The following is a 25,579-nucleotide window of genomic DNA, read 5'->3' on the forward strand; positions in this document are numbered from 1 at the left end:
GGTGAAAATGTTTGGCCAAGCCTGAAATATGACACGATTACAAGAAGTTGGGGGCTCTAAGTACACGCAGAAAAATGCGTAGATCAAGAAGATAAAGAACATACGGATTAAAAAAAAATGTATGAAAACTTAAAAAAGAAACAATTTATTTATTTTGATAACAAATACACCATCTTTCTGAGAGCAAACCAAATTTTCTCCGTGTACTAACTCGTTGGCTCGTAAATCTCAGTTGTTAAGAGCTGAGAGTTTGGGAAATTAGCTCCTTAAAGTGCCGCACTTAAAGCTCTTTTATGGAGATCCACCAAAAAAGCCAAATAAGGAAAATTAGAAACAAAATCCATGTGGAAACTGGTAAGTGGTAACTGGTAACTGGTATCTGGTAACTGGAAACTGGGAACCGAAACTGAAACTGAAACTCTCTCATTGTCATTATCAGGGGACTTGATTTTGTTTGCTCATCAAGTTGGCCCCCTAAAAAGCAAAAGACACTCAATTTTTGATTGGAGATTTATGGGACAAGTTACGAGTTCGCTCTCGGCACTAAAGTTCACTCGAGTCAAGAAGACTTTGCTCTAGTTTTAACGCCTCTCGTAATTTGCCCCGACACATCATCAAATGGCTGCCCCTTAACCCTCTACTGGCCCGCGGGTTCGCTTTAGTTAGACATTAAAATGCTGAATACGCTGGGCGAGAAGACCCTTTTTATTTATTCCCCCCTTCCTTTCTTTTGAACCGTCTGGGCCTCGTTTTCATTTTATTTCGTAGCCTTACGAGTTTTGTCATTAAGGCGCGCAAGTCGTTCAACAAATGCCCCATAAACAATAAACAATAACAAGTGAATGTGTGTGTGAGTGTGGGTAAGAGTTATTGCCCAAAAAAGAGGGGGTGTTTGGGGAGTTACAAGTCCGGCGACAGGTTGAACATTTGAATTTGAAATCGATTAACACGGAGTATAAAAAAGAGATTTTTCCGAACCAGCGAAGCCGACGGCAAACGGCCAAAAAGCAGGCCATCACTTCAAAAATACCAGAAGATATGGGTGTTAACATTTGAAAAAGTGCATTTAAAGCATTTCCAAGCACTTAACTTCTGTATTTATCCCTCGGCACATTTGGGCATTTATTTTTATCCAGCACCACCAATAATGCCGCTGAATTATTATGGCCTTGATTTATGAACTTGGCCCAAACTTTTTACCCTACTGTTTCCCCCTAAAATGGCGACATTTCCGCCACAGTGAGTGCCAAAAGTCTACTGGCCTTTCCACCTTTTGGGCGTTATAAATTTGGATTTTTATTTGGATTTTTCCTTTGGCCGCCACAAATCAAAGCCGCGTTTTATGGAAAATAGTTGGCAACACATACGCACTTGGCCAAATGATTTACGAAGGCGTTGAAAAGGCGTTAGAAGAGGAAGGTACCAGTTTTTTGGTTCGCTGTGGGTACGGGCCTTTTATTTTTTTATCGCACATCGGTAAAGTATTAAATTCGTGGCCCCAAAATAGCCGCAAATTTATTATCCCAACGAGCATACAGTGAGAGAAAAAGCATTAAAAAAACGGCGCAGCGAAAGTCCAGTGTTGAAAAAGGAGGGGGGCTGTGGTCACTCTCGTGTATATAACAACAAGTAAAAACCCAGAGAGTCATAAAAATAAAAAATAGCCCAAGTAAATGTCAAATAAACTTTAACGGTTTTACTTTTTTCCTTCGGTTCTTTCCCTTTTTTCTCTTCGGAAAACAGATTGGACCACAGGCAGCCGCAGCAGCCAAAGCCATAAACTTTTCGAGCTGCAAAGCCCCAAGCCAAAAAAAAAGTTATAGTACATATAAATACTTATATAGCTGGTGTGTAAATATATGTACACTCAAAGAAACGCTGCGAATAACAATGCTGAATGACAAATACCCGAGAACTATTGCGGCTAGTGCGGGAAATAAGCACTTTTCTAGAAACTTTTTTCTATTTATATGTTAGGAATATGCAGGCATTTTTCTGTTAATTTTCAACTGACTCTATTATCATTTTTAGCTGCTACTCTCTTTGCTGTGCATGTGTATGAATACATATAGAAGTCGTGTAACCGAACTGACTGAGCAAAAACTGCCACCGCTGCAAAAACTGAAACTACAAATAAATATAAAAATAATAAAAACTCCTAGAGAAGAAGTAGCAACCGCAAGGCTGTTGGCGAATCAATGTGGGCGGATGGGGTGCCCAAAGGGGCGTGGCAAGGGGCCAAGGGGCCAAGGGCGTAGCTGAAGCCAGCGATTTACCAACGGGGGCCCATCGAGAATAAGAGTACTATATTACGTGACCAGCCGGCAAAATGACAACCGTAAATCTGCGGTATATTTCATGTGGTCGAACGGACTTTAAGGGAGTGAAATGGTTCAGAATAGCAAGGATGCCATGTTACCCATGTTACCCAGTATTATTAAGCAGTGTGCTGGGCCAGACAATCAGATAGCTATAAAATATATATTTTTCTGCGATATATAACCAAAATGAGTCTGAATTAATTTCACTTAGGCGCAGCAATTAAAAATTACGAATACGCCACCTTGCCACCCAGTAAAAAGTCAAAACTCTTGGCTAAGAATGTTAACTTTAAAGAAAAGGACCAACAACAGCAGCTGTTTATCGCTGGAAAGAGAGATGAACTTTAGACACTTTTGGCCATATGCGCTTGACCCTTTTTTGGCAGCAAAACAAAGCCGGAAAAAAGTAGGCGTAAGAAAGCAACAAAAGCGGCAACAACCACAAAAGCAAACAGGACAATAAAGCTGGAGGCATAAAAAGGCAGAGAAGCAGGAGAACGTGTGTTTTTGTGTGGGTTCATAAAAATTTTGTTTTCAGCCGTCATAAAAATAACAACAGAATCCCTCAACAACAACAGGCCAAGTCTGAGTTAAGGTCGTTTAAGGGTCATTAAGTACGCAACTCACACATACAATAAACTTATGTGCATCCCTATGTACAAGGACTTCCAAAAGTTCATGTTCGAGTGTCGTAAGTCACTTCAAGTGTTGATGATAACTCACAGAGTTTAGGGCTTGCGGAGCGGGCGAAGATGTCGAAAAGTTGGCTAATTTGATATTGCAAAGTATGGTTTCAATACATCTTAACATTTTTTCATAGCTTTTTCCATTGTTAAGCTGTTAACTTATCATCGGTAGTTTTATTTCAAAAAATCTAAGGATTTTAGCCTTGAAACTCGCAAAAAGATTATTAAACTGGTTTATGAACCGGGAAGTTGAAAACACTTGGTAATTAGGTCTTTTTGCGTTTTTTCAGAACCCATTTCATTTTTTTATCTCAAATGCTTGGCTTTATTGCACTTTGTGTTCCCCGGTTCCTTGCGTATTTTTATTTAATGTTTTTTATTCGTTGTTTGATTTATTACCTCAGTTACGCCGCTGCTGCACGGCCATTCATTGTTGTTGTTTATCACACAGCAAACAGTTTAATTTATATGACAAGCAATAAATTGACGCGTCGAAGCGGCAAAAAAAAAGAGTCACACGTTTCCTTTTACAAATTGTTCTGTTTCTTTCGTCTTTTGATCTCCAGTGGAGTTTTCAAAGAGGCGTATACTTGATGTGTTGACACTTCTCTTTTTCGGAAAAAAATAAAGTTGCATAAGTTGTGTGGGACTTGTGTTGTGGCTAAGTGAAAAATCCGTTGCACGTAATTAACGCAATTAAAATCAAAACATTAATGACCTGCGCTCCTTTTGGACCGAAGTCGCTGCCGACTGCGACGCAGCGGAGCAGTTGGCGTCGCTGCAGCCATAAGGCAGCACACAAGCAGAGTTTTCCCCTGAATTTTTGTCCATTTTTCTGCATTTTTTTACGTGGCTTTGAGAAATTTTTGAGACAAATTTCAAGTGAAATAAATAATAATTATTGTTGAATTATTGGCTGGATAACTTCGCAGTGGCAAGCTTATTAATGGTTGCAAAAAGAGAGCGAGAAGGAGCGTTCGGAAAAGCGGGAGAAAATGCTTGCCTACTTTTTGGGGCTCGCGGCCATTTTGTTCTGCCTGCGTCGACGTCGACAGCACGACGTCACTTTGCCATCCTGCATCTCGCTCTAGCGCCCTGGTGCAAATGCGCAGCTGCGATGAGAAGACTCTCTCTCATTCGCCGCCGCCGCTCTCCGCCTTTCTCCACTTCTCTCAACCCCATCTCTCGCTCGCAGTTGCTCTCTTTCTCCGTGGAAAGGGAGAGAAAATGGCAGCGTTGAAATATTTAACGCCGCTAAGTATGCTACGAAAATATCTTTCCCAAAAGCGAACAAATTTCCACGTATTTATTGCTTTCGTTTCTTTGGCCGAACAAAAATTTTAAAAATTAGAAAAGTAAAAATAAAGTTAAGGCCATTAAAAGAGGAAGAAGCAAGAGGAAAGAAGCCGAGAAGTCTAAAAGTTGAGTTCAAATTGTCAAAGCATTAGAGGCCGTAAATTTTGTATACAGAAAGTGCTGGCATGATAAATATTTCATGACATTCCCTTTAAGGATTTAATTGCCGCTTTTGACCAGTAGAAACTTGGCGAATGTCAAATAATTATCCTGCCAACTTTAAAGCTTAACCCTTGCTGGCACTCGAACACACACACATATGCACACATCCTTTAAAACTTCGCCCGTCGAGTGAAAAGGGTAAACAAAGACGAGGAGGCGGGGGCGCAATTTTGCAGCTGCTTTTGGCTTTAATGTGTTTCCAGTTTTCCTCGCCATTTTGCTGGATATTTTGGCCACGCAGGAAATGTGAAAATTCTGGTAGAAAGACCTTTAAAGGAAATGCTTTTCGGGAACGGTATTTTTAAATTATTGCGGAATGCCGCAACAGTTTAAAACAATGTTAGAAAAGTATTTCTTGCATATTCCACATTGACTAAATTATCAAATCAATTATATTATGAATTCAGCCACAGGAAAAATGACTGTACAATTATGTGAACACATTTTTCCCAAATTTAATTTCCCTCTGAAACTTCCACCGTCCTCGATTTCTCAAATCCCCCCATTATGCGTACTATTATCTTATGTATGCCTTTGTTTTATTAATGCGATTTGTGTCAATATTTGCCAAGCATTTAGCCCATGACTTTTGCACGATTTCTTGGGCGCCGCAGAAATGCAGAAAATATATATGTTCCGGGATTACCAAAGACAACAGAAAAAATATACAAAAAAAAAGAAACGAACAAAAAGCTGCGCTTGAAAAATCAACAATCAACCACAACAACAGACGGCAACAAAACAATGGCAACATTTTCTTTTATTCCCACGGTAATTTGAATGGCAAATATTTCTATGGCAAACGATAAACAATTAGTGCAAACAAATAGACAAACTGCGTCAGAAATTAAAATATTTTTGGCCTGAAACACGCGTGGCACAAATTGCGCCTAAATATACCCAAAAGCGTTCCACGTGTCGTATGCGTAATTTTGTATTTATTGCTGATGGAACTGCAGATACGTGAGGGGCTTTAAGTTCCATCTACTATATAAATGGCCAGAGCGGTGGGGCCCATGGTGTGGCTCTCATTAGCAAAGATGAGCCCCAATTGGGATGTCCGCAAAATTTATGGTGCCCTGATTAGGCCGGACTCTGCTATCCCCATTCACTGCTCAACCCATTTAAAGTGTAACCATTCAACATTTTTTCCACTTATCTCACAGGCATATTTCTCATATGTATCTCACTACGCAGGCATATTTCCAGGACTTACCGCTCAGCGAATTGTGGCCGCAGGATGGCGCCTTGCCCAGCAGATAGTCGTCCTTGCAGATGAACTTATTGTCGTCCAGCACGTAGAGCTGCTCACCTGTGCTCAGTTGCTTGCGGCAGATGCAGCAGGTGAAGCAGTTCAGGTGGAAGACCTTGTCCCTGGGCTTTCGCACCAGATCCGACGGCGCGATACCCTGGCCGCACCCACTGCACTTGGTGCCGTAACGTCTGTGGGCGGAAAAGAGAGGCAATTGTAGTGATGTAATAACTTAGAATGGGTACAAAGGATGCGCAAGTCATGACTATTCAGCAGGGGCTTTCATTAAGATAAGATTCGTATTCCCTATTAAGCCTATTGACCTTTTCCTGCACTTGTCCCCATTAAAATCCTATTTTCCCTGATAGTCCTGGCCCAGTCATTGTTGAAAGCGAAGTCTCATCGCTAGCCGATAGTTCAGAAAAGCCCTTCCATTTATTTTTTATTTATTGTGCCTCTCGAAAGCCATTCAAGCCCGATCCATTCCATTTGCCCCATTTCGAACCATTCCATTTTATGGATGGCTTTTGTCTGTCGCCGTCACTTGTTAACCCTTTCCAACTGGCGCTGATTGATAGGACACTTAGGTCCTACGCTGCCCCTTTGACTTTTCACCCTTTCAGCAAATCAAGGAACTGCAAGGGGCCACACGGGATTTGATTTCACTTTGATTTGTTCAGGTATTTTGCATGTTAATTGCTTTCGCCAGCTATTCTCGAGATTCTTTCTCCATTTCCCCATCTTTTCTTCTTTTTTTTCAATTAGCTGACGAAGTGAAATCAAATGGAACACAAAAGTCGCGACTGCCAACTTGACTTAATTGCTTCGGTTTTGATTTGTCCCCGTCTTTGTTTCTATTTCTATTTCTATTTCTGTTTCTGGCTTTGGGCCTTAGTCTCTTAAGCGATTCTGGCCCGAATCGTGGCTTTAACTGACTGGATTAGCTCATTGAATTTTTCTGGAAAATGATGTAAGCACGTTATTACAACTCACCTGAAGAAATCGTTGCGACAGTAGAGCTTCGACTCGCGGCTGAAGCATTTGTCGGTGAGCGGTTGGAGGCATTCACAGCAGCGGACGCAGGAGGCGTGCCAGGCGCGTTCCAGGACATTCAGCAGGAACTTGTCCAGGATGGGCTTGTTGCATCCGGCGCAGGGATCGCCCACGCCTACGGGCGGTTCACTGCGACCTGTGGTTGAGAAACGAGAAAAAGAAAAGAATTAGAAACATTTAAATGTATTTATGCACTGTCTGTGTTAATATTTCAATTGGCATGACCTCCAGTGACCTTTTAATTGTGGCAATCCAGCTGCGTTGGGTGGTCAGTTCAAGTGGAAAACAGGTGGCAGAGCGGGATGTGGGCGCACTCAACTGTGCGTCGGAAAATCCTTCGAGGCGCAAATTAGCACCTCGCTCTGCTTGCCTCATTAAGTTTGCACATGTGTGTGGGGCACACGCATACTCGTCCACACCACCCACCGCACACCACGCCCCCACAGGTAGCACACCTGCAAAAGAGCAATTCCCAGGTGCGTGGCCTTGGACGGATGCAAACATTTGAGGATTTACAATTTGCACTTTGCATTTGGCACTTAGATAAATTTGGCCACTGCCCGCGGGGAATGGCAACGCCCGGTTTTTCCAACTATTTTCCCACTTTGACCACTTTCCCACCAGCTTGCATGCTGTCCTTCCTTATTTTCCCAAGCTCATGAGCCCTTTTCAATACGTCTAAATGACTTTAAAGAGTCAGGATCTTTAGCTTATTATAATGTTGAAACATTTCCATGTCGTATTATCTAGATCAGAAACTGAAAACAATATTAGCACTGGGTTATTTGTATGGTAATATCAACCTTCTGAGCAGCAAACGTTTTTCAGAGATCTTCAGCCTCGTTAGCTCTGCCACAAAAGGGCGTTCGTGGGGGCGTGGCGCACGCATATGGGCATATATATTTAGTTATACCTATATAATATACGATATATACAAATTTGTGTGCTTGAATCGAGAGAAGTGCAACCGTATAATGATAGAGGCCAGACTAAAATGGAGCCCCGAGGCCTGAGAAACTTGAGTCGAATAAAAGGGAGGGAGAACGAGTGGAGAGGGAAGAATGGAGAGTAGGAGGAGTGCTGGATAAAGGAGGAGAAGCCCGTGAACAAGGAGCAGAACCAACTGCCTCCTTTCGCAGTCAATCAGTCAATGGAGTTGCAAGAGGCTAAAATATCGTTTAAAAAAATATATTTCCCAAAAGACGCAAAAGCGTTTGTCTTCGTTTGTGCAACATTTGCAGGTGGGGCCAATTTGGGGGCGTGACCAGCTACAAAACATATATGTATAAGCACAAGGGGGAGGAACCTTAAAACAGACAAAAAAAACAAATTTCAGGACGCTGCCAAAGTCCAAATAAAAGGCAAACTTGTGTGTGAAAATGTGGTTTTCATTCAAAAAGTTTTCGAACAGCAAGAGGAGGGGCGGTGAAGGCGAAGGTGAGAAAAAAGAGGACGAAGGAGGGAAGGCAATATGAATGGCGAAAGGAAGTGGGAGGGAAGCCGACCAGAAACGAAGAAGATGGGCAGACGCGATAGGCAAGTGCAGAAAAAGAAGCGAGATCCACATTTAAAACAAATGCTTAAGAGAAGGCAACTATATATAATAAATAAGATGTTGGAGAAGCCACATAACTGAAGATCTTTAATAATATTTAATCAGGCCCACAAGCTGCAAACACAAGTACATACATAAATATTTCAGGCAGTCGGATGATGAAGCTATGTCAAGGAAAACGAAAAACGGAAGACAAATTGAGGTGGATGACGAACTGGATTTTTTGTGTGGATCTGCTGCCACTGAAATATATCATATTCCGCAGCCTGCCGAAGAATTCCCACCTCCATCATCCCCATCTCCTCCCACAATGACCCACATTAATAAAGCTTAGGGAGCTGCTATGCCAAACCATTCCTCACTTTTTTTGGTTTTTTGGTTTTTTGTTTTTTCCCTGCTTTTTTGGTTTATACCTTCTGTTACTCATACGCCCCGTGCAACCGAGCCGACAGTAGCCACTGCCCCGAGCGAACTGATAAAGCCCGGACCAAATGAATGAATGAACCCAGTGGATGGATGAGTTGGTAGGAAAAAATAACACGGGCATGCTTGGCCATTATAAATGAGCAACTGACACACTGATTGATTGACGAATTGACTCATTTTCGCTAACAGAAAGCCCCAAACAAAGAGGGGAGCCCGAAGAACAGCAAAGAATTATAACGAACATCCCATCGAATTCGCCAGCACAAGCAAAAGCAAAAGCCACAGAAAAGCACGAGCATAAGCAACAGCAACAGGAGAAGCAGAAGCGGTAACATCATCGCAAGTGGCAAGTTGCAAGTTTCAAGTCCAGACCTTGCCGCATATGTCAAAATTGACGGATGTTATCAATCATTTCATGCCGCTGCAGACAATTTTTAATGAAGGTTATAGACGTTTATAGACGGAACGAAATGGGCGGGACGGGGACAGCAGGGGGCAGAGGAGGAAGAAGAGGGGGGCGATTGTCTTCAGGTTTTAAGTTCGAGGCTCAATGAACTATACGAAAAGAAAAAAGCGTTGCAAGCATGGGTTAAATGTTCTTCGTGCTGCTGCTCATGTGCATGCTGCAAGTTGTGGTTGTTTCCGATCACTGATTAGTGTTGGTTACAATATTGTATTCTATGCCAAACAACAGAGTGTCAACGAGAAAATAGCACAGTTTTTAAATACCATGGCTGTCTTAATATTTCTATAAAAAGTATAATTCAGGGCATTTTTAATTCGTTGTCCTTTGGCATTTAAGCCGCCTGCACCTATCAGCAATTTGTGTTTTCCGCTGCCTTTTGCCCATTTTTCGGCGCTTTTATTTCGGCTCCTCTTCAATCTTTTGAATGTATATACATATACATATATAGGTCTATATGTAGGTATGTATATTTGCCTGACCGTCTGGTCTGTCAGTTGTGTCCGGCACCTTGGCGGCTCTTGGACTTTATTTTTCGTGCCTTCTGGCGCGTTTTTAAAAAGCGACAAATTGTTGTTTGCAGACGCCGACAACGTTGTTGCTGTTGGTGTTGTTTGTGGCGTTGTTGTTGCCGCTTAAGTGTCGCAATTTAAATATTGTTGAGTGCACTTTTGGCTACCGTTGGCCATTTATTTTGCGCTGAAATTTATGTAACGATGTGAAAAATTGCCCTGCTACTGGAACGAAGCGAAATTTCTCGGCTCTAGGCGCTTGCTCACTCTCTTCCCTAGATTTTCCGCTCTTCTTTTCCCACTTTCCCGGCAGAGAAAGAAAATATAGGTGATTTCAAGCTTATTTTCGGGGCGGAACAACTCGGAGTCCTCTGTATTCAAAGATTTAAATACGAACCATTTTGCGGGCATTTCTTTTAGCTTTGTACTATATCTTTTTAGTGATACATTATATTTTTGGCGCTGTATTTTCTGATCTGTATGGCAGCCATTGACCGCAGCGCAAAAGCGGAGAGAAAAGTGCAAAGTTGCTGCCGAAGCACGTACAAAGCATTTTGCACAACATTTTCCGCGCTCACACACACACACACACACACACACACACAGACACTGTGTAGCTATATAATTGTGTTCCAGCTTCTCCGCAATCCACAGACTAACTGCATTTATAATGCAGCAGCTTCTTCATGGCTCGCTGGGCCGTTCCTGGCAACACCCAAAAGACCAGCCCCAAAAAAAAAAAAAAAAAAAAAATAAGGAAAAGAAATATAAGGATGGGGCTGGAGAAAAATAACAAATGAACTGAACTCGGCTCCCCAGCTGCTGTTGATGTTGCAGTTCGACCACAAAGAGTACAGTGAAGCCACGCACAGTTGGCTTATTGATCGGCATCAATGGAATATCGGCAAGATACGATTAAAGTGCTAGCAACTATTATCTTTCCATTGTAAACATTGATTGCATTAGACAATTGTTCTTTGCAAAGCGTTGTCACTTGGAAACTGCAAAATATTTCACAACTATGAACGCCGAATCCGCATTGCTTTCAATTATTTACCCCACTGTGCACAATGGCCACAGAAGCAAGCACAACAAACTTTTGACCATTGTCGTCTGCGCCACAAACTGTGAAAAATTCGTTCGACATCAACGCAAGCAGTTAAAAAAAAGTTAAATAAAATACAAAAAAAAAACAAGAAAAACACAGGGGCAGAGAAAAAAAAGAAGAGAAATAATAAAAATCAGCTTCAACTTTTTGCCAAAGCACTTGCTGCGCCATGTTGGTTACGCCCCCTGCCCCGCCTCTTGCATCCCCCCTCCGACACGCCCACCGCCCCCCGCCCCGCGCGCCACGGCCCAGCTAAAAAACGTGACTAAAATGTTAAAGCCACGGGAAGGAAAAGAAAATCCAAACCAGCAGCAGCAGCAGCAACAGCAGCAACCGTCGCTCAATCGCAATCATTTTTTTCCAGCTGCTGTTTCTACTTCAAGCCATGTTTTTCAGCTCCTTTTTGGATGCTGGCAAATCTTATGCAAAAATCCAAATGGAAATGCAACAGCCAAAGAAAGGAAAAAGCCAAACAAATGGCTAAAGTGGAATGGAAATGGGAAAATGCTGAGATAAAGAAAAGTGGAGTGGGATAAGAAAACATCGACTGATATCGTTTTAGTGGGAAAATAGTGTCTTTTATCTGATATATCACATATAGATCTCAGTTCTCTTGAAGATTTCTATTACTATAGTTTATTTTCAACACGTTCCTTTTTTTTAACCCCTGGCAATACGCTTATTCAAGTTTTTTTGAACCCAACCCATACTACTTGTGTGTGTCATGAAAATCTCATTAATATTCTGTTTTTTGGTGTCGTGTCTTATTTATTTTAATTTTTTGCTGCTTTCTTGCCCACAGTTTTTGTTTCTTGCTTTATTTTGCTAATATCGCAACTAATTATGTAATTAAAATGTTAACAAGTTCAGCGCGAGCAATTTGTGTGAGCGGATCGATGACAACAACAAAACCCACAGAAAAAGGTGTTAAGCTTTATATTAATATTTCAAGCATATCAAAAAAAAATATATATAGATACAGCCACATCGAAGCGTTTGAACTTTGGCCTCATAGCGAACGCAACATTTAATATTCTTTATGGATTTTAATATTTCCGAATAATTTACAAAGGCGAGGGCAGACATGGGTTAACCCAGCCAGCGAAGGGAACGAGTGGAAAATGCAATCAAAATTGTCAAATCAGGCGCAACGAATTGCATTAAAAATAGCTAAATCGGTCTGGAGAAGGTGGAAAACTACGGGTAGGATGGGCCATATATATAGGGAAAAGAAGCTCTAAAATAGAAACCATACCATTGGGCAGGGAGCAAATACTTATGAAAAGCCCTGTATATTACTATAAAAATCTAGCGGGTAAATCAAGCAGGTTCACCGCTAGAGATTAACCCTTTAAGCTGCTTGCACTCTTTTATTCGATAAAAGGAGGTGGCATTTAAATAACCATCGTCTTTCCCTCATCCCCATGTATTTTCCTCCCAGCCTCTGAATTTTAATACCAAGAAAAGCAGAAACACGCTCGATGGACACAAACAGATATGAAAGAGGCCAGCATACAGTACAAAAAGAAAAAAATAAATAAATTCGAAAAGCAGAGGAGAAAAAGGCACACAAAATGAAGTTAAGGGCTAGTACCTTCGATATTGGCCAGGATTCGATGAATGACGAGAAAGGGGCTTCTTTCAGCCGCCTCTGGTTTTTGTTTTCTTATTTTTCCGGTTTTGGGGGCCGAGGGTGGTTGGAATATAATGGCAAAGTAAACAATTTCATGATGCGAGACGATGGCTTCTGGGCTGCCGCCTATCTACATCCAAAAGCCTCACCTCAGACCCCAAAAGGGGCGCCCTTCCTCGCAAGCACATCGATTCGCTCGCTTCACGTCTGTGTATCTAGCAGATACTTTATATGCATGAGTTACAGAAAAGGAGGCGTTTTCCTCTCGCAGGCCCTGTCCCCGCCGCCCCCGTTTCCCCCTTTTCTCGGTTGTCTGTGTTGCAAAAATATAAATACGAAAGAAAACATGAGCTCAAAAATTTACATGACAAAAATGACCGAGCAGAGATGGCAAATGAATGGCGGCAAGGAAGGGTATTCTGCTATATAAGTTGGCCAATACTTGTAAGCCAAAACTTAACCGAAAGTAATAATAGTAACAGTAATAATAATAACAATCAGACAAATCAGACGAGCAATTAAGCCCTTGTTAAATAGTTTCAGTCAAATCTTTACTCTTATACATTAATGATGCATTTTGTTGATTTATCGATATCGAGGTTGCTGTTCATTGTCATTTTAGCCCTTGAAATGAACTCCCCCCAATTAGTCAATCTTTATGGCCCGGTCTTTAAGGCAACCTCTTAACTCAACTCTCTGCGCTGCCACTCAAGATACCCAATCTCAATTTCAATCTCATCAACCATTTTCATAGTCATCGCCATCTCCATCTTCATCTTCATCTCCATTTTCATAGTCGTCATCATGAACATTGTCGTCAGTTGCAGAGATTTTTATAGGCCCCCCCAAAGGGAGATTCTTCAGCCGTTTCTCCTGCCCCGCTCCCCACTGTACCGACCCCTCCACTGTGCTGTATGTACATATATATATTCTTTTTTTGCCTCCTTTTGTCGCCCCATAAAAATCACACTTCTTGGCCAAAAGGACTGAGTGAGATGGGGCGCTCGATGGGGAGCGAGATGGCAACAGATTGGGGTGGCTCGTAAGTTCAGGTTCTTCTGGCTTCTTCTTTGCACCACCCCAACCGCCCCCAACCGCCCCCAACCGCCCCAAACAACCCCCCCGGGAGGTTTGTTGCTGTTGCTGCCCTTGTTTGTTGTCAGCAGACAGATAGCCAATGATAAGCCTTAGCGTATGAGTGATGTGCCATGGACACAAACACGAGCCAACGGGACAACAACCTCCCCCAGACAGCCCACTTCCTACACCCCCCTATCCCCCAGCACCATTCGTCCTGGCTGGGTTCTCCCAATTTTTTATTCCATATTTTGCCGAGGTTTTCCTATTTGATATGCTGGCTGCACTGCACACACAACAACCCCCAGGAGTGGTTTCTAAGTCAGGCCCAGCGAATGCCGATGGCATTTCAGCAAACGAAAAAAATGGGGAAAATATATCTATCGAACGGGGGAGGGGATTGGGTGGTCGCACCCACAGTGAAGCCACGTATATATGCATGTATATCTATGTGCTGTCGGTACACAAGATAGAAAATGCACAGAGATTGGGATATAGTTGGTAGCCTTAACAAATCTAAAAAGAAAATACTTGAAAACTATCTCCAGATGTTATGGAACGTACTATTGGTATTTTTATTCAATAAACTCCTGTAGTCTACTTTGTATTAATTTAGTATAATACCGATTTTAGAGCGCTATACTAATTGCTCATTAATATTTGAATATTAAATGCTGATTTAATTCAATACGCTATGTGCTTGGAGCCTTCTTTGTTTCGGCATTTCTGCTCGACCAGCTAAAATGAGTTTTGGCTTAAAGACCAGGCCCTGTAGCCGCCCATTTCACCATCCCACCTGACATCCCGCCATCCTTCCGACGTCCTGCAGTCCTGGCCGCAAGGACATGAAGTGCATCACATTGCGGTCGCCTGTTGGGGGATTTTGGTTCAGGTTTCCGTTCGGGGTTTCGCTCTCTGTTTATTTTGTTAATACTGCGACACTCTGCTCCGCTCGCCGGCTAAGTTCAGCGGTTACCTGGCCGGGCTCATTTGATGTGGTATTTTCCATCGCCTACTGCCCGGGAAAACCACCCATTCCCAAAAAATAACACCCAGCCGCTAGGCCTTTGTTTTTTGCGCTGCTGGCCATTGATTGATTTTAAATGCTTTTGGTGTTGGCGATTCATTGAAAATTGATGTATTTGTAATTTGCATTTTGCAATATTTAATGCGGGCGGGCGTGGCTCATAAATGATGTGCGAATGTGTCTTTGTCGAATGCACTCGCTATCTGTACAAGTGTATTCCTTTTTCGGGGCAAAATGCGTGGGGGAATGCGCATTCCTTTCTCCCCGACTGACTTTGGTCTGTTCGGTTAATGCGATTAAAGGTTTAAAGTTTTGTGCTAAATAAAGCGTGTGCAATTTGCCAGCCCCCGAAACACCCAGTGCTTTCCTGGAAAATTTCTGCTTTGATTGGCAAAATTTAGCTCGAAGCCTGGCCAAAGTTGGCAACTTTTTAGCCAGGCCCCATTTTGTGGGCCAAGACAAGCATAATATTATGCATATTATAATGATCAGCAGCAAGGACATTCGGCCGTAGCTGCTTGCCACTTGCCACATGCCACAAATTGTCCTTTAATTGGTTTTGCGCATTAATTTTGCAGAATTTATTGCGCTTTGTGCTCTGCGTTTTGCACTGCATTTGCATTTGCGTTTGCATTTGCCAGCCCAAAATGCAATTAATAATAAACAATCTTGGCACCGACTCGGTAGCAATAACAGTTCAAACCAACCACATGGAGGCAGCCCAAAGTCGTATCAATACATCGATGAGATATTGTTTTAGGTGGTTAGGACCTTTCGCAAATTTAAGGCAGCTGAAAATTAAATTACGCCGCTTCCAGTAGCCCAAATGGCATTCGACAAGCGGCTAACATTGACGAAGATCCCAAATATTGATTTTATAATAAGGAGTAATTAACTAGGATGCAACTCAATACAATTATCAAACGATTGAGTTAGCAAAATAGTAATTAAAACAGCTCTGGTTTCCGCATGGGAAAAACAAAAATTGATCAACATATTTACGGATAAATATAAGCAATGAAATGACATTTAAAATACCTTCTATTGTTCGACGCTAGCTGCAATTATCATTTCTATTAATCGATACAAAATACAAAAATATCAGTTATCGCATTGATCGAGTTTATATATCGAAAAGTACTGAAAGCACCGTTACATACCACATTTTGTGGTGAACTAAAATATCACTTTATGAATGAGGTATGATTGCATAGGACTCCCTGACTGAAATATCAAATATCACTCTCATTGATGTGACCATCGATAAGCACACTTTTTAGTGCACTTTGGGGTGGTCAGGATTTTGTGGTTACCATTCGGGGGCGAGTTTATCTGAGGCTGCCCAGCGATAAGCTCAAAATTTATGCCCTAACCCCCGGCTCTTCGCACCGCCAAACATAAACATGAAATTCTTTTATCGTTTTATCGCAATCTTCTCTCAGTTTAACCTTGAATGCGAGTGCACGTAGCCGGGAGTCGCCCGTACTTGCGCCATTATCATCCCCCTCTGGTGGGAAGTCAACTTTTGACAAGGCTTATCAGTGGACCAGCATCAGGAGCAGCTGAGGACACGCACCCAAAAAAGGGGCGGAGATGGGTTGGCTGGATTGCTACTCCTGCGCGGGCTGAAGGACGAAGGACGAAGGACCGGCGACAGGGGTGAACGTGCCAGCGAAAAACGGAAAGAAATCCGTTTGGGGGGTCGTCTGTTTCAACGATAAGAAAAACGATGGATGGGGTGGGCATTTTTCAGTTTTTCTTTCCCTCCTTTAGCCTGGTTTCGATTTTCCAGCAAGTGCCGCTTTATATGTTAAGCGATTTAATTTCTGCGAGGGCTTAAAAGCCACTGGGACAACATTTAATGACCGGGTTACATTCAGCGTGTTAAAGCATTTCGTAAAGAAGCTTATTCAACAGATTTCGGTTGAATACTAATGCAATTAGATGCCATTAACTGCTGGCAGGCACAATCGGTTTAAAATAATACCAATATTTAGGGATTAAGTATTAATAATACTTAATAATAAATACTTTTCCAGAAATAGCAGCTATACTAAGAAGCACTTGAAGTAGTAAATGCAAGATAATCTGAAAATATTCACTGGCCCTCCTCCGCCAATACTTAACCGCTTCGACTCGTAACCGTTTCGATTGGTTCCGGTTGGTTCGAAATGCGCGGTTCGTTTGGGTTTGGGTTTGGGGCCCCATTGATAAGACTTAGCCGCTCCTGCTGCGTTTTGATGTTGCCGCAAATGATTTGCCAAACACCGGCCATAACAAAAGTCAAGTAAAAATCGAGAAAACGATCTCAAAAAAATGAGAGAAAATAATGGGGGGGCCAAAAAAAATAAGGAGACCAACAAAGGCCATAAAGAAGAGACTTGCCAAGTGCCAAGTGTGTGCGGAGCGTCGGATTTTGATTAATTAATTTGCATACGAGCAATAAAAAGTAAGAGCTGCGTTAATTTCTTGGCGCCCGCAACGTCGGCGTCGACTGAGGCAGCGGCAGCGGCAGCAGCAGCGGCTGAGGGAGAAGCAGCGACGGCGGCAGAGCGTTTTATAATGCAGCCGTATAATCAAATTAATAAACGAACAATAAAAATGCATAACAAATTGATGCGAGGCGATGGCGATGATGATGATAGTGATTATGATGACGATGATGACTGCAGAAGTTGGAGACACACTGCGTAGAAAGAGATGGGCATCGTGATGGCGAAAGAGATGGCTAGTTTGGGAAGACGTAGAAGCAGCAGCATTACACGGATCATTATGCCGATCTTTCCCTATATTTTTACCCACGATTACTGATGATATGGGGACACAGCTCATACACACCCACGCACGAAAATAAAAACAACCAACAAAAAAAGAAACACAATATGTACAAAATATATTCTACTTCCAAGTCTTGGAATCAAAGATGGGGACTAACTGAACTGTTATTCAAAGCAATTCCTCATTTTATTTCGATCTTTCTTGTTCCACTACATTTCGGATGACTTAATCCATCCCACCGAATGCCATACATAATTCTCAAGGTGTGGAAAACGAATTTGAAAACCTTGTGTGCTGTGCGCCACAAATGCTGCTGTAACCTCTGCCGTTTGGGCTCTTCTGCTGCTGGAGCACTTGGAACGAATGGACGTTCGATGCGGTCATCTGGTCCGCGATCGTTTTCCTTTGGTTCCAGCCGAAGCCGAACGAACTCGACCTGCGACGGTCTCTTTCCCGCGCGGGTTCAGCGGGTTAAAGGTCAGCCCGGGCACTACTCCGCCTCTGGCTGCCCCTACGCCTCCTTCGGCGACCACGCCCCTTCTCCTGCCCCTTCCCGCCTCTCCTCCGGCCCCCAAGAACGTGCTGCGTGAGAGCATCAAGTGGCTCAATTGCTAACTCAGCCAAAGTCGCCTCAACCCATGATGCACTGAGCGAAAACGGATGCATAGCTATCGGAAAAGCCTGCAGGATGCTTTTCTCATCAAACATTTTACTGTATGTCCGCAACTGTCTGTTGCTACTTCAGCAAAAATTCTATTAAACATTTATTTTTGGTATACTTTCCAAAAAATAAGTGCAGTAATGATGTGAACATGTCTGAACTATCCGATGGTCGCCAGTTTTATTTGCCGTGCACCCGCTGGTCAATTTTATTTTTCCACGGCTGCTGCTTCGCATCATCTTGGCTGCTCCATCATCTTCTCCTCCATTTGCGCTGGGCTTTTCGCAATCTCTCGGTTATAAATCAATCCCCGAGGCTTTGGCTACCGTTTTCTTCTTGTTTTTACTTGGCTTTTGGGCAGTACGAGTACGGCAAAAAGTTCGACCAGAATTTTGGTGTAATAGTAAATTATAATTAGAAAGAGAAAGAGCCTTTTAGGGTTAGGCGGCTTAACCTGTTGAGTGCCGGGCTGTAAATCAAAGCCCCAAGAAGGCGATAAGCCACCGAAACAACACGGCACCAAAATGCTAGAAAAAAATTAAGAAAGCAAAAACAAAAATAAAGAAAAGAAAAGAAAAGAAAAGAAAAGGAGAAAGAAAAGGGAAAAAAGGGTGGGCGGGCGAAGGAAGTGGGGCCGCAGAAGTTTGCCAAATGAAATTTATGGCATATAAATTATCTCACACGTTGCCGGACTATTGACAGCTCTAAAATAATCGTAAAATGGCCCAAGAAATCCATAAAAAACGGCAGAAACAAAACGCGAAAATACAGTGAAGCGAGTCCAAGGCAGAACCAGAAAGCCCAGAAAACCATGGCCCAGACACCAGGCACCAGACACCAGAGTCCATGAATGTGAATTACTATTTCAGTTTTCGACCCAAAAGCGCTCCCAGGCGGGGAAAAAGTGACGGTGGGGTCTCCTTTTTGCAGGGGTGGCGCTGCAAGGGGGCGGCGGGCAGGGGCAGAGTTGCAAAAGGGGACAGGCGACGACGTTGCTTTTTTGCCTTACCCTCGGCCAAGTTTCAGTTTCAGTTTCTGGCTCGGTTCGGTGCGGTTTGGGCCAAGCCCCGGATTGCAGAAATTGAAAAGTTCCCAACAGTTGGGGGGCCCCTCATAACTCTCATAGCACGGGACAGAAGACAGGGACAGAAGTCAGAAGACAGGAACAGAGACAGAGACAGGGACAGCGACAGAGACGGCGACAGACGTCAGACAGAGATGGGGAGCGGTAGCAAGAGCGAGAGGGGGCAATCAAATGGACTATGGTAAAGGATTACGTGTTGTCCATATTCAAATAAAGGGTTTTCAATTCCTCAACAAAGGTTAGTTACCAGCTTAGGCAGAAACCAACCAAATAAATTTCAAAACGAGTATTGTAAGTGCTTTTCGGATCGAAATTAGGCAGCTCCACTACAAAGTTCTAAAATCGCCCCGATTTCGTTTTATTAGGCTCTTCGGCTAACTGCCGCCAATCTGCGCCTTGGATCGAGCGACTTTATTGTAATGAGTTTTAATTTGAAAGTGGCGTTGATCGAGAAACGAGTTTGCAGATCCCATTTTGTCTGTGTTTCTTTGTTCCAGCGATAGTTTGGCGACCGACCACCGGAGAAGGCAGTGAAAATCGCACAATATATTGACAAGAAGAGAGGGTCTCAACGCCTCATTATGCATGGCAATTTATGGGCCGTGCCACGCCCTGGAACTAGACCTTAACCCCTCACTGCCGACTTGTGCAGTTGGAGCTGCTAAATGCGGCAGCTGCATAAACGCGGCTGCCGTGTCTACGCTTCTTGCTTCTTGCCCCATAAATCAACGAAAGGATCCATAGAGCCGTTGATGGACAAGTTGGAGCTGCAGTTGAGGGTCCACGTTGCTGTCGTCGTAAATGTCCAACAGCACAGCGTCCAAAACGGCTAGAAAAATCACATTTCCTTGGACAAAAGCTACCACGGAAATATTGTTGCACAGAAACAGAGGAGCAGCCACAGAGCCCACGATCCTATCCTGCCTGCATATGTATGCTATGTATGTACATGCATATACATAGGTGTATGCCTACTACACCATAATCGTAATCTTCGCGATCGTAATGATCTTCCTTTGTGGCCAGTCATAAATGTTGATGAACAGCAGCGCAAACTTTTGTCGAAGGCGTTGCCGGTCTGAGCTTTTGTTGCTGCTGCTGCTGTTGCACGTTGCTGCTGTTGCTGCTGTTGCTGCTGTTGCTGCATGTTGCATGTTGCTGCCGTGTTCGCTAGCAGCAACATAAAAATTGAAAAGATGCTGCCACCAAGATATTTGCGGAGAAAAATGAGCAGTCGACCAGAGAAATGGCCGAGGATATCGGGAATTGAACGACGAGGGGTTACCCTCAAAGAAAAAGTGCGTTAAATGTATATTCATTTATGGTATTTATAGCCAAGTACTACTGAAGTACCACTACTATAATAAACAACTTTCCAATAGATCACTTCCATCACTTCGCAAAACCTTTACTATACCATAAAAATGGATGCATATCTTTCCAGATTCCAAATTACTCTTCGAACTTTTGAATAGAGTCATACAGCAGCAACCGTTCGGAAGAGTAATCTCCATAAAGTTGAGTACTTTTCAGTGGTATTTTACTTTGTAGTGTTCCCCAACTAAATGGAAGTTAGGTTCATAACTGCCAACACTTGTTCATTAGCTAATGGGTATGGCTATGAGCGAAATATAAAAAAAACCAACCGAGAAACTGTAGAAGCAGGAAGAAGAAAGCTTGGCAGCTTTACGACTCCACTTGGCATCAGTCTGCCGTCGCAAGAAGGCCCACTGTGCGGGTCTACGGCTTCCTGAACATCCATTTTCCAGTCAAATGTCGACAGCTTTTGACTTGAACCGCCCCCGGAGCTGCAGGCCCCAATTCCCAAGCCCCAAGAGTTTTCTGGCCAATTTATGGGGGAGGAAGGTGTCTGCCGCTGTATGTCCAATGTCAACAAGTTAACTGGAGAATTTGCAGTTGCAATTTCCGCCGAACCTCGCCAGTTCGAAAAATAAGCTATACAGATCTTTTAGGATATTTTTGAAAATTCCCTGGTATATAAAAAAATACACTAAGTACTACTTTATTTTTTTGATAAGAATCCGAAATATAGTGAGTTTACAATTCTTGAAAACCTTTTCATTGACAGCGTTTGTAAAGCGTGTAGATCCTTAATTTTGTAGTCTAGGAATGTGTTTTGTATTTATACAAATCGAAACATAACACTTAACATTGGAAGAGCCTTCATTGCTTAACTTTTTGCTTCCTCTTTCCTAATTTTTTTGTGCTCCTGACATTTAACAGTCAGCAAAAGTGAAAATTTGACAGAGAGCAAATGAAATAAAACAAAAGACGAAAAAAATGAGTTGGGGTAGACGAAGAACGGCAGAGAAGAAGTTGAAAAACTTTGACAACTGCGCAAAAGTTTTTCAGTCCAAAAACGAACGGGAAAACAAGAGGAGGAAAACCAACCGAAAAACAAAACCGAAACAAAAACAGATGAACAAGAACTTCAAAAGCATACAAAATGGGAATGTGGAAAAGAGACGGCAGATGGACGATGGGGAGGGGGCAGGGAGGAGGCTAGGCGGTCGGAGCATTAGACACCCCTCTCCCCGCCGGCGGTCCCCTGAAAAGGGAAACAAGTTCAAAAGTGCAAAAACTTTTCTGCTGCCCAGCCGTCGCCATTTAAAACCTCTTTGGCCATCTTAACCCATTGTGGGCAAGCGGTATTGCGTTAACCCACCATCTAGGGATCGCATTTCCCCGATCCTTCAAGGGGCTGGCTTCCATTCAAGATCTCTCGACCGCAGTCAGCCCTACATTTCTTATGTTTTTCCACCTTTAGTTGAAAATCCAAGCCAACATCCCGTCGGCAAAGCGATCAAGCCATTTAAAATAGATTCCACTTTTTCCTGAACAAATATGTTTCGGAAATGCACTTTTGTTACCTATCAAACTTATTTAAGATGTTCTACAGGTATTTTTTGGAATATGTCCATGTTATTGATCACTCAGAATGGTAGCAAAAACTACAGTTTTTATTTACATTTAAATATTATACGAAAGCCTCCAAACAGGTGTTTTTACTTATTTGTTTATTTCGATAGCGGATCATCAGATCAAAATGAGATGTAAGCAAGTAATTTCTTCTATTTCTAATACATTTCTTCCCAGACTTCCCTAAGATATTCCATAAGACTACAAGTCCAAGAGTTATACCCATGGGATCTAAAACAAGCGCTGAATCTTGGATAAAATCTATAATCTCTATGTTGATCGCGATCACAGGATCGAATATTTGACTGACTTTAAGAACTTTCCACGAAAGTACAACCATTTTTGGGATTCACTGTTAACCCAGATTCTCAATGTTTTCCTGGACCCTTAACCCCTTAGTGCCTAAACTCCACGAGGCGATCACTTACCGATATTGTGCTGGCTGGTGTGTAGTACCGCTCCGAACGCCATCAGATGGTCCTTGGGCGGGGGGGCGCGGCTACCGAGGGCGGCGAACCCGTCGCCCAGATATGACGCCAGTGCGACGGCCCTCAGGGGCGCTTTTGAGGCCTCGGTGAGAATTTTGTTGTCGAATATCTTGATGCCGGGGGGATGGAGTTTTTCTCGGTTTTTTTCGGGGGGCTAAGAGTGGCTGCTTTTTGGGGGGCCGTCAGTGGGTTAAGTCCCGCGTGTGTTTGCGTATGTGTACGAGGCGCGCGTGGGTGTGGATATGTGTGTGCGGGTGCGGAAGCGAGAGAGAGAGAGGGAGAGAAAGAGAGGAGCGGGCCCCAACTGCACACTTAACGGTTAACGCACATAAAGACTGGGTGGCAAGGTGCGAGCGAGAGGGGGATAGCACGTGTGTGCCGGCGGCAAATTTGGCAAAACAAAAACAAAGCGCGAAATTCCGCTCCTCTTTCAATTGAAGAATTTCCTTCCGCTTCTATTCTGCCTTGTATTCCAGTATTTAGTTGTACATATATCAAATAGATTCTTTTCTTTTTGAGCACTTTGCACTGTCGGCTATTCGGCGATTCCTTGGTTTTGTTGTATTTATGTGTTGTATTCTTCTTGTTGTTCAAGATTCTCACTAGCAAAAAAATTTGAACAACGGCAAAAATTCTCGATTTCGCGGCGGAACGGTAAACAGCTGACTAACGGTAAACGGCTGCGATGCCTCCTTTTCGAGCGTTGCCTCGTGCGCTTTGCGTTTTGCGGGCGCTTCACGCGAACGTCAAACAAAAACTGAAAACGGAAAACGGCAAACGCGACGGCAAAGCGGACAGCCCGATTACCGATAGCTGCCAGCCGAGCGCACACGCACACACACGAACGGCGAGCCGAAGCGGCGACGAATGGCGCTCCTAGGTGCGAGCGAGATGCTCGCAGGCGCATCGCTCGCACGCGTGCCACCGAATGGTGCAAGCACTGTTCCCATACTTTGCCTGCGTCAGAGCGAGATGCAGCGTGTGTTCAGCTGGGGCTGCTGCGACGTCGACTGCGCTGCTGGCGGCGCTGCAATGGAGTCGCACGTTCTCTCGCTCTGGCTTCTGTCGCTTCTCCTGGCTCTCTCGTGTTGGGCATGAAGATATCATTTCATTTTTAAACAAAAAATGTGTTTTAAAACTTCTGCTTAAAAAACAGGATCACAATCACTTTTAGGGTAATATATCGTTCAATAGTTTTTAGGGAAGGGTATAAATATTTTTTACCATTTAAAAAAAAAAATTATAGTTCAGGAAATGGCAACTAAGTAGTTAACATTTTTTAAGATTATGTTTATTTAGGTCGAAAAATATCCAACATTTTTTAAATCCTTTAAAAAAATATCCATGTTGAGCATAACTAAATATATAGACAGCGAAACTAGCTGTTCGTTAGATTTAAAAAATTCCTACATTTGATTTCTGAAAAATGGTTACAAGATATTTTTTGTTGATCTCCTGCCTTTGATCCTCTCTCCAAGTTTGTTGCTGTCTTTGTTCTTGTAAGGATACTTGCGGTTTTTGTTGCTGTTGTTGCTCATCCATTTTGCCCATTGTTGTTGCAACACTGGCTCTCCCGCTTTCCAGCTCTCTTTTTTGCGGTTAGAGGGGGCGTTGCTAAGCAACTGGTTTTTTTATTGTTGCTTCATTGAGAGATGCGCAAAATGGCGCTCTCTCGCTCTCCGGCCGTCGCGCTCTCTCGCTCACACTCGCTGGCCGAGCCAATGGCATTTTTCAAAGTGACATTTGCCCGCGTTTTGTCCCTTTCGCACTTGTCGGTGCTTGTGTGCGTGCCAAGGTAAAATGTCAAATGCTTTTCGACTGTCAACTGTTGGTCGCAAAAACTTTTTTCTTTCCTTCTTTTTATTTTAAGTTGTTGTTTTTGTTCGGCTGCCTCTTCTGCAACTTGTGTTTGTCACTTGTCGTTAGCAGTGCGAAAAGGAGAGCACTAGTGGCGGGGGGTGGTGGGGGCGTTGGTGGGAGAGGGACGCCCCTTTGGCGTTTTAACGCACTGGAGACAGCAAGAAAAAAAAATATAGAAGGCAAAGATAAAAAAGAATGGGAAAAGTGTTAGAAAAATTGCAAGTATAAAAATATAGGAAAAAAAAAAGAATTTTAAATTTATCAGTTTCTTTTTCTTTAAGAAGTGTAATTTTAATATACAATGTGCACCTTTTGATCAAGAACAATTCATAGGAAACCATCTATAGTAAACATAAAATAACACAAAAACGCACAAATAACATTAAAAATAATATAAGATTAATCAAACTGCAAATATTTGGCAGATCAAGCACTATAAAAACAAAATGATAAAAATGTAAAAAATTCATAAAATCAATGAGTGGGAAGGAGAACGCGATATAAGGGTTGGGGAGGAGGCTACCGCTCTCACTCACTCCTTCTTGTTTTCCTTCTCACTCACACTTCGATGGAAAGAAGAAGATGTTCGACAGAAAATAAGGGGGCTGCGGTAGGTTAAAGAGCACCGTTTGCTGTGTGCGTGGCAGTCAAAAATATTGCACATTAGGGTGTTAAGCTGTGAAGTGCTTGCTTCTTGTTTGTGTGTGTGCGTGTCACTTTTCGCTTGTTCTGCGCTATCGAAAAGTTATCGAAATCGGCCGATCTTTGACGGCCTTGAAAACTGCGTTGCCACAAATGCAGTAAGAGCAAAGAGAGGCGAATGGAATAAGAAAAAAGAGATTTTGAAGTAAAATACTCAACTACCTTCCAAGAATAAGAAAAATATAATGCACTTTGGCAAGCAACAAGTTATTTACATTAAAGACCCCAAAAGAGCACAATAAAACGACGAAGAAAGGTAATATGGTGGCCATGTGGAATGGGGGATAAGAGACAAGCTGGGGATCCACCTACAGCCCATTGTGATCCCTAATCTGTCATCTCATTCAGCCGCGCTCGTTACCTTTGACTTTGCCTTAACTTTACCTTTACCTTTGGCTTCTGTAACTGCTCAGGTTGCTCTTCTTCCTTTTTGCA

General features: G+C 42.9%; 1 protein-coding gene across 2 annotated transcripts in view; it reads right to left on the reverse strand.

The window, feature by feature from the left end:
* The window catches only part of LOC6549944 (LIM/homeobox protein Lhx1), a 50,171-nt gene extending 26,802 nt beyond the window's left edge, over positions 1-23,369 (reverse strand). The window contains exons 1-3 of one of the 2 annotated variants that reach the window (XM_001977366.3): positions 22,523-23,369; positions 6,771-6,966; positions 5,742-5,968 (exon numbers count right to left, since the gene is read on the reverse strand). In XM_001977366.3, the coding sequence (XP_001977402.1) occupies positions 5,742-5,968; positions 6,771-6,966; positions 22,523-22,565 (466 nt within the window). In that variant the 5' untranslated portion in view covers positions 22,566-23,369. Of the gene's footprint in view, positions 1-3,406; positions 3,598-5,741; positions 5,969-6,770; positions 6,967-22,522 lie in introns of those variants that run through there. The other variant, XM_015155600.2, reaches the window with a different exon arrangement.
* Between the last annotated feature and the right edge of the window lie 2,210 nt (positions 23,370-25,579).

Source organism: Drosophila erecta, unplaced genomic scaffold (genome assembly GCF_003286155.1).
Source record: "Drosophila erecta strain 14021-0224.00,06,07 unplaced genomic scaffold, DereRS2 tig00000152-arrow-arrow-pilon, whole genome shotgun sequence".
Taxonomy (NCBI): domain Eukaryota; kingdom Metazoa; phylum Arthropoda; class Insecta; order Diptera; family Drosophilidae; genus Drosophila; species Drosophila erecta.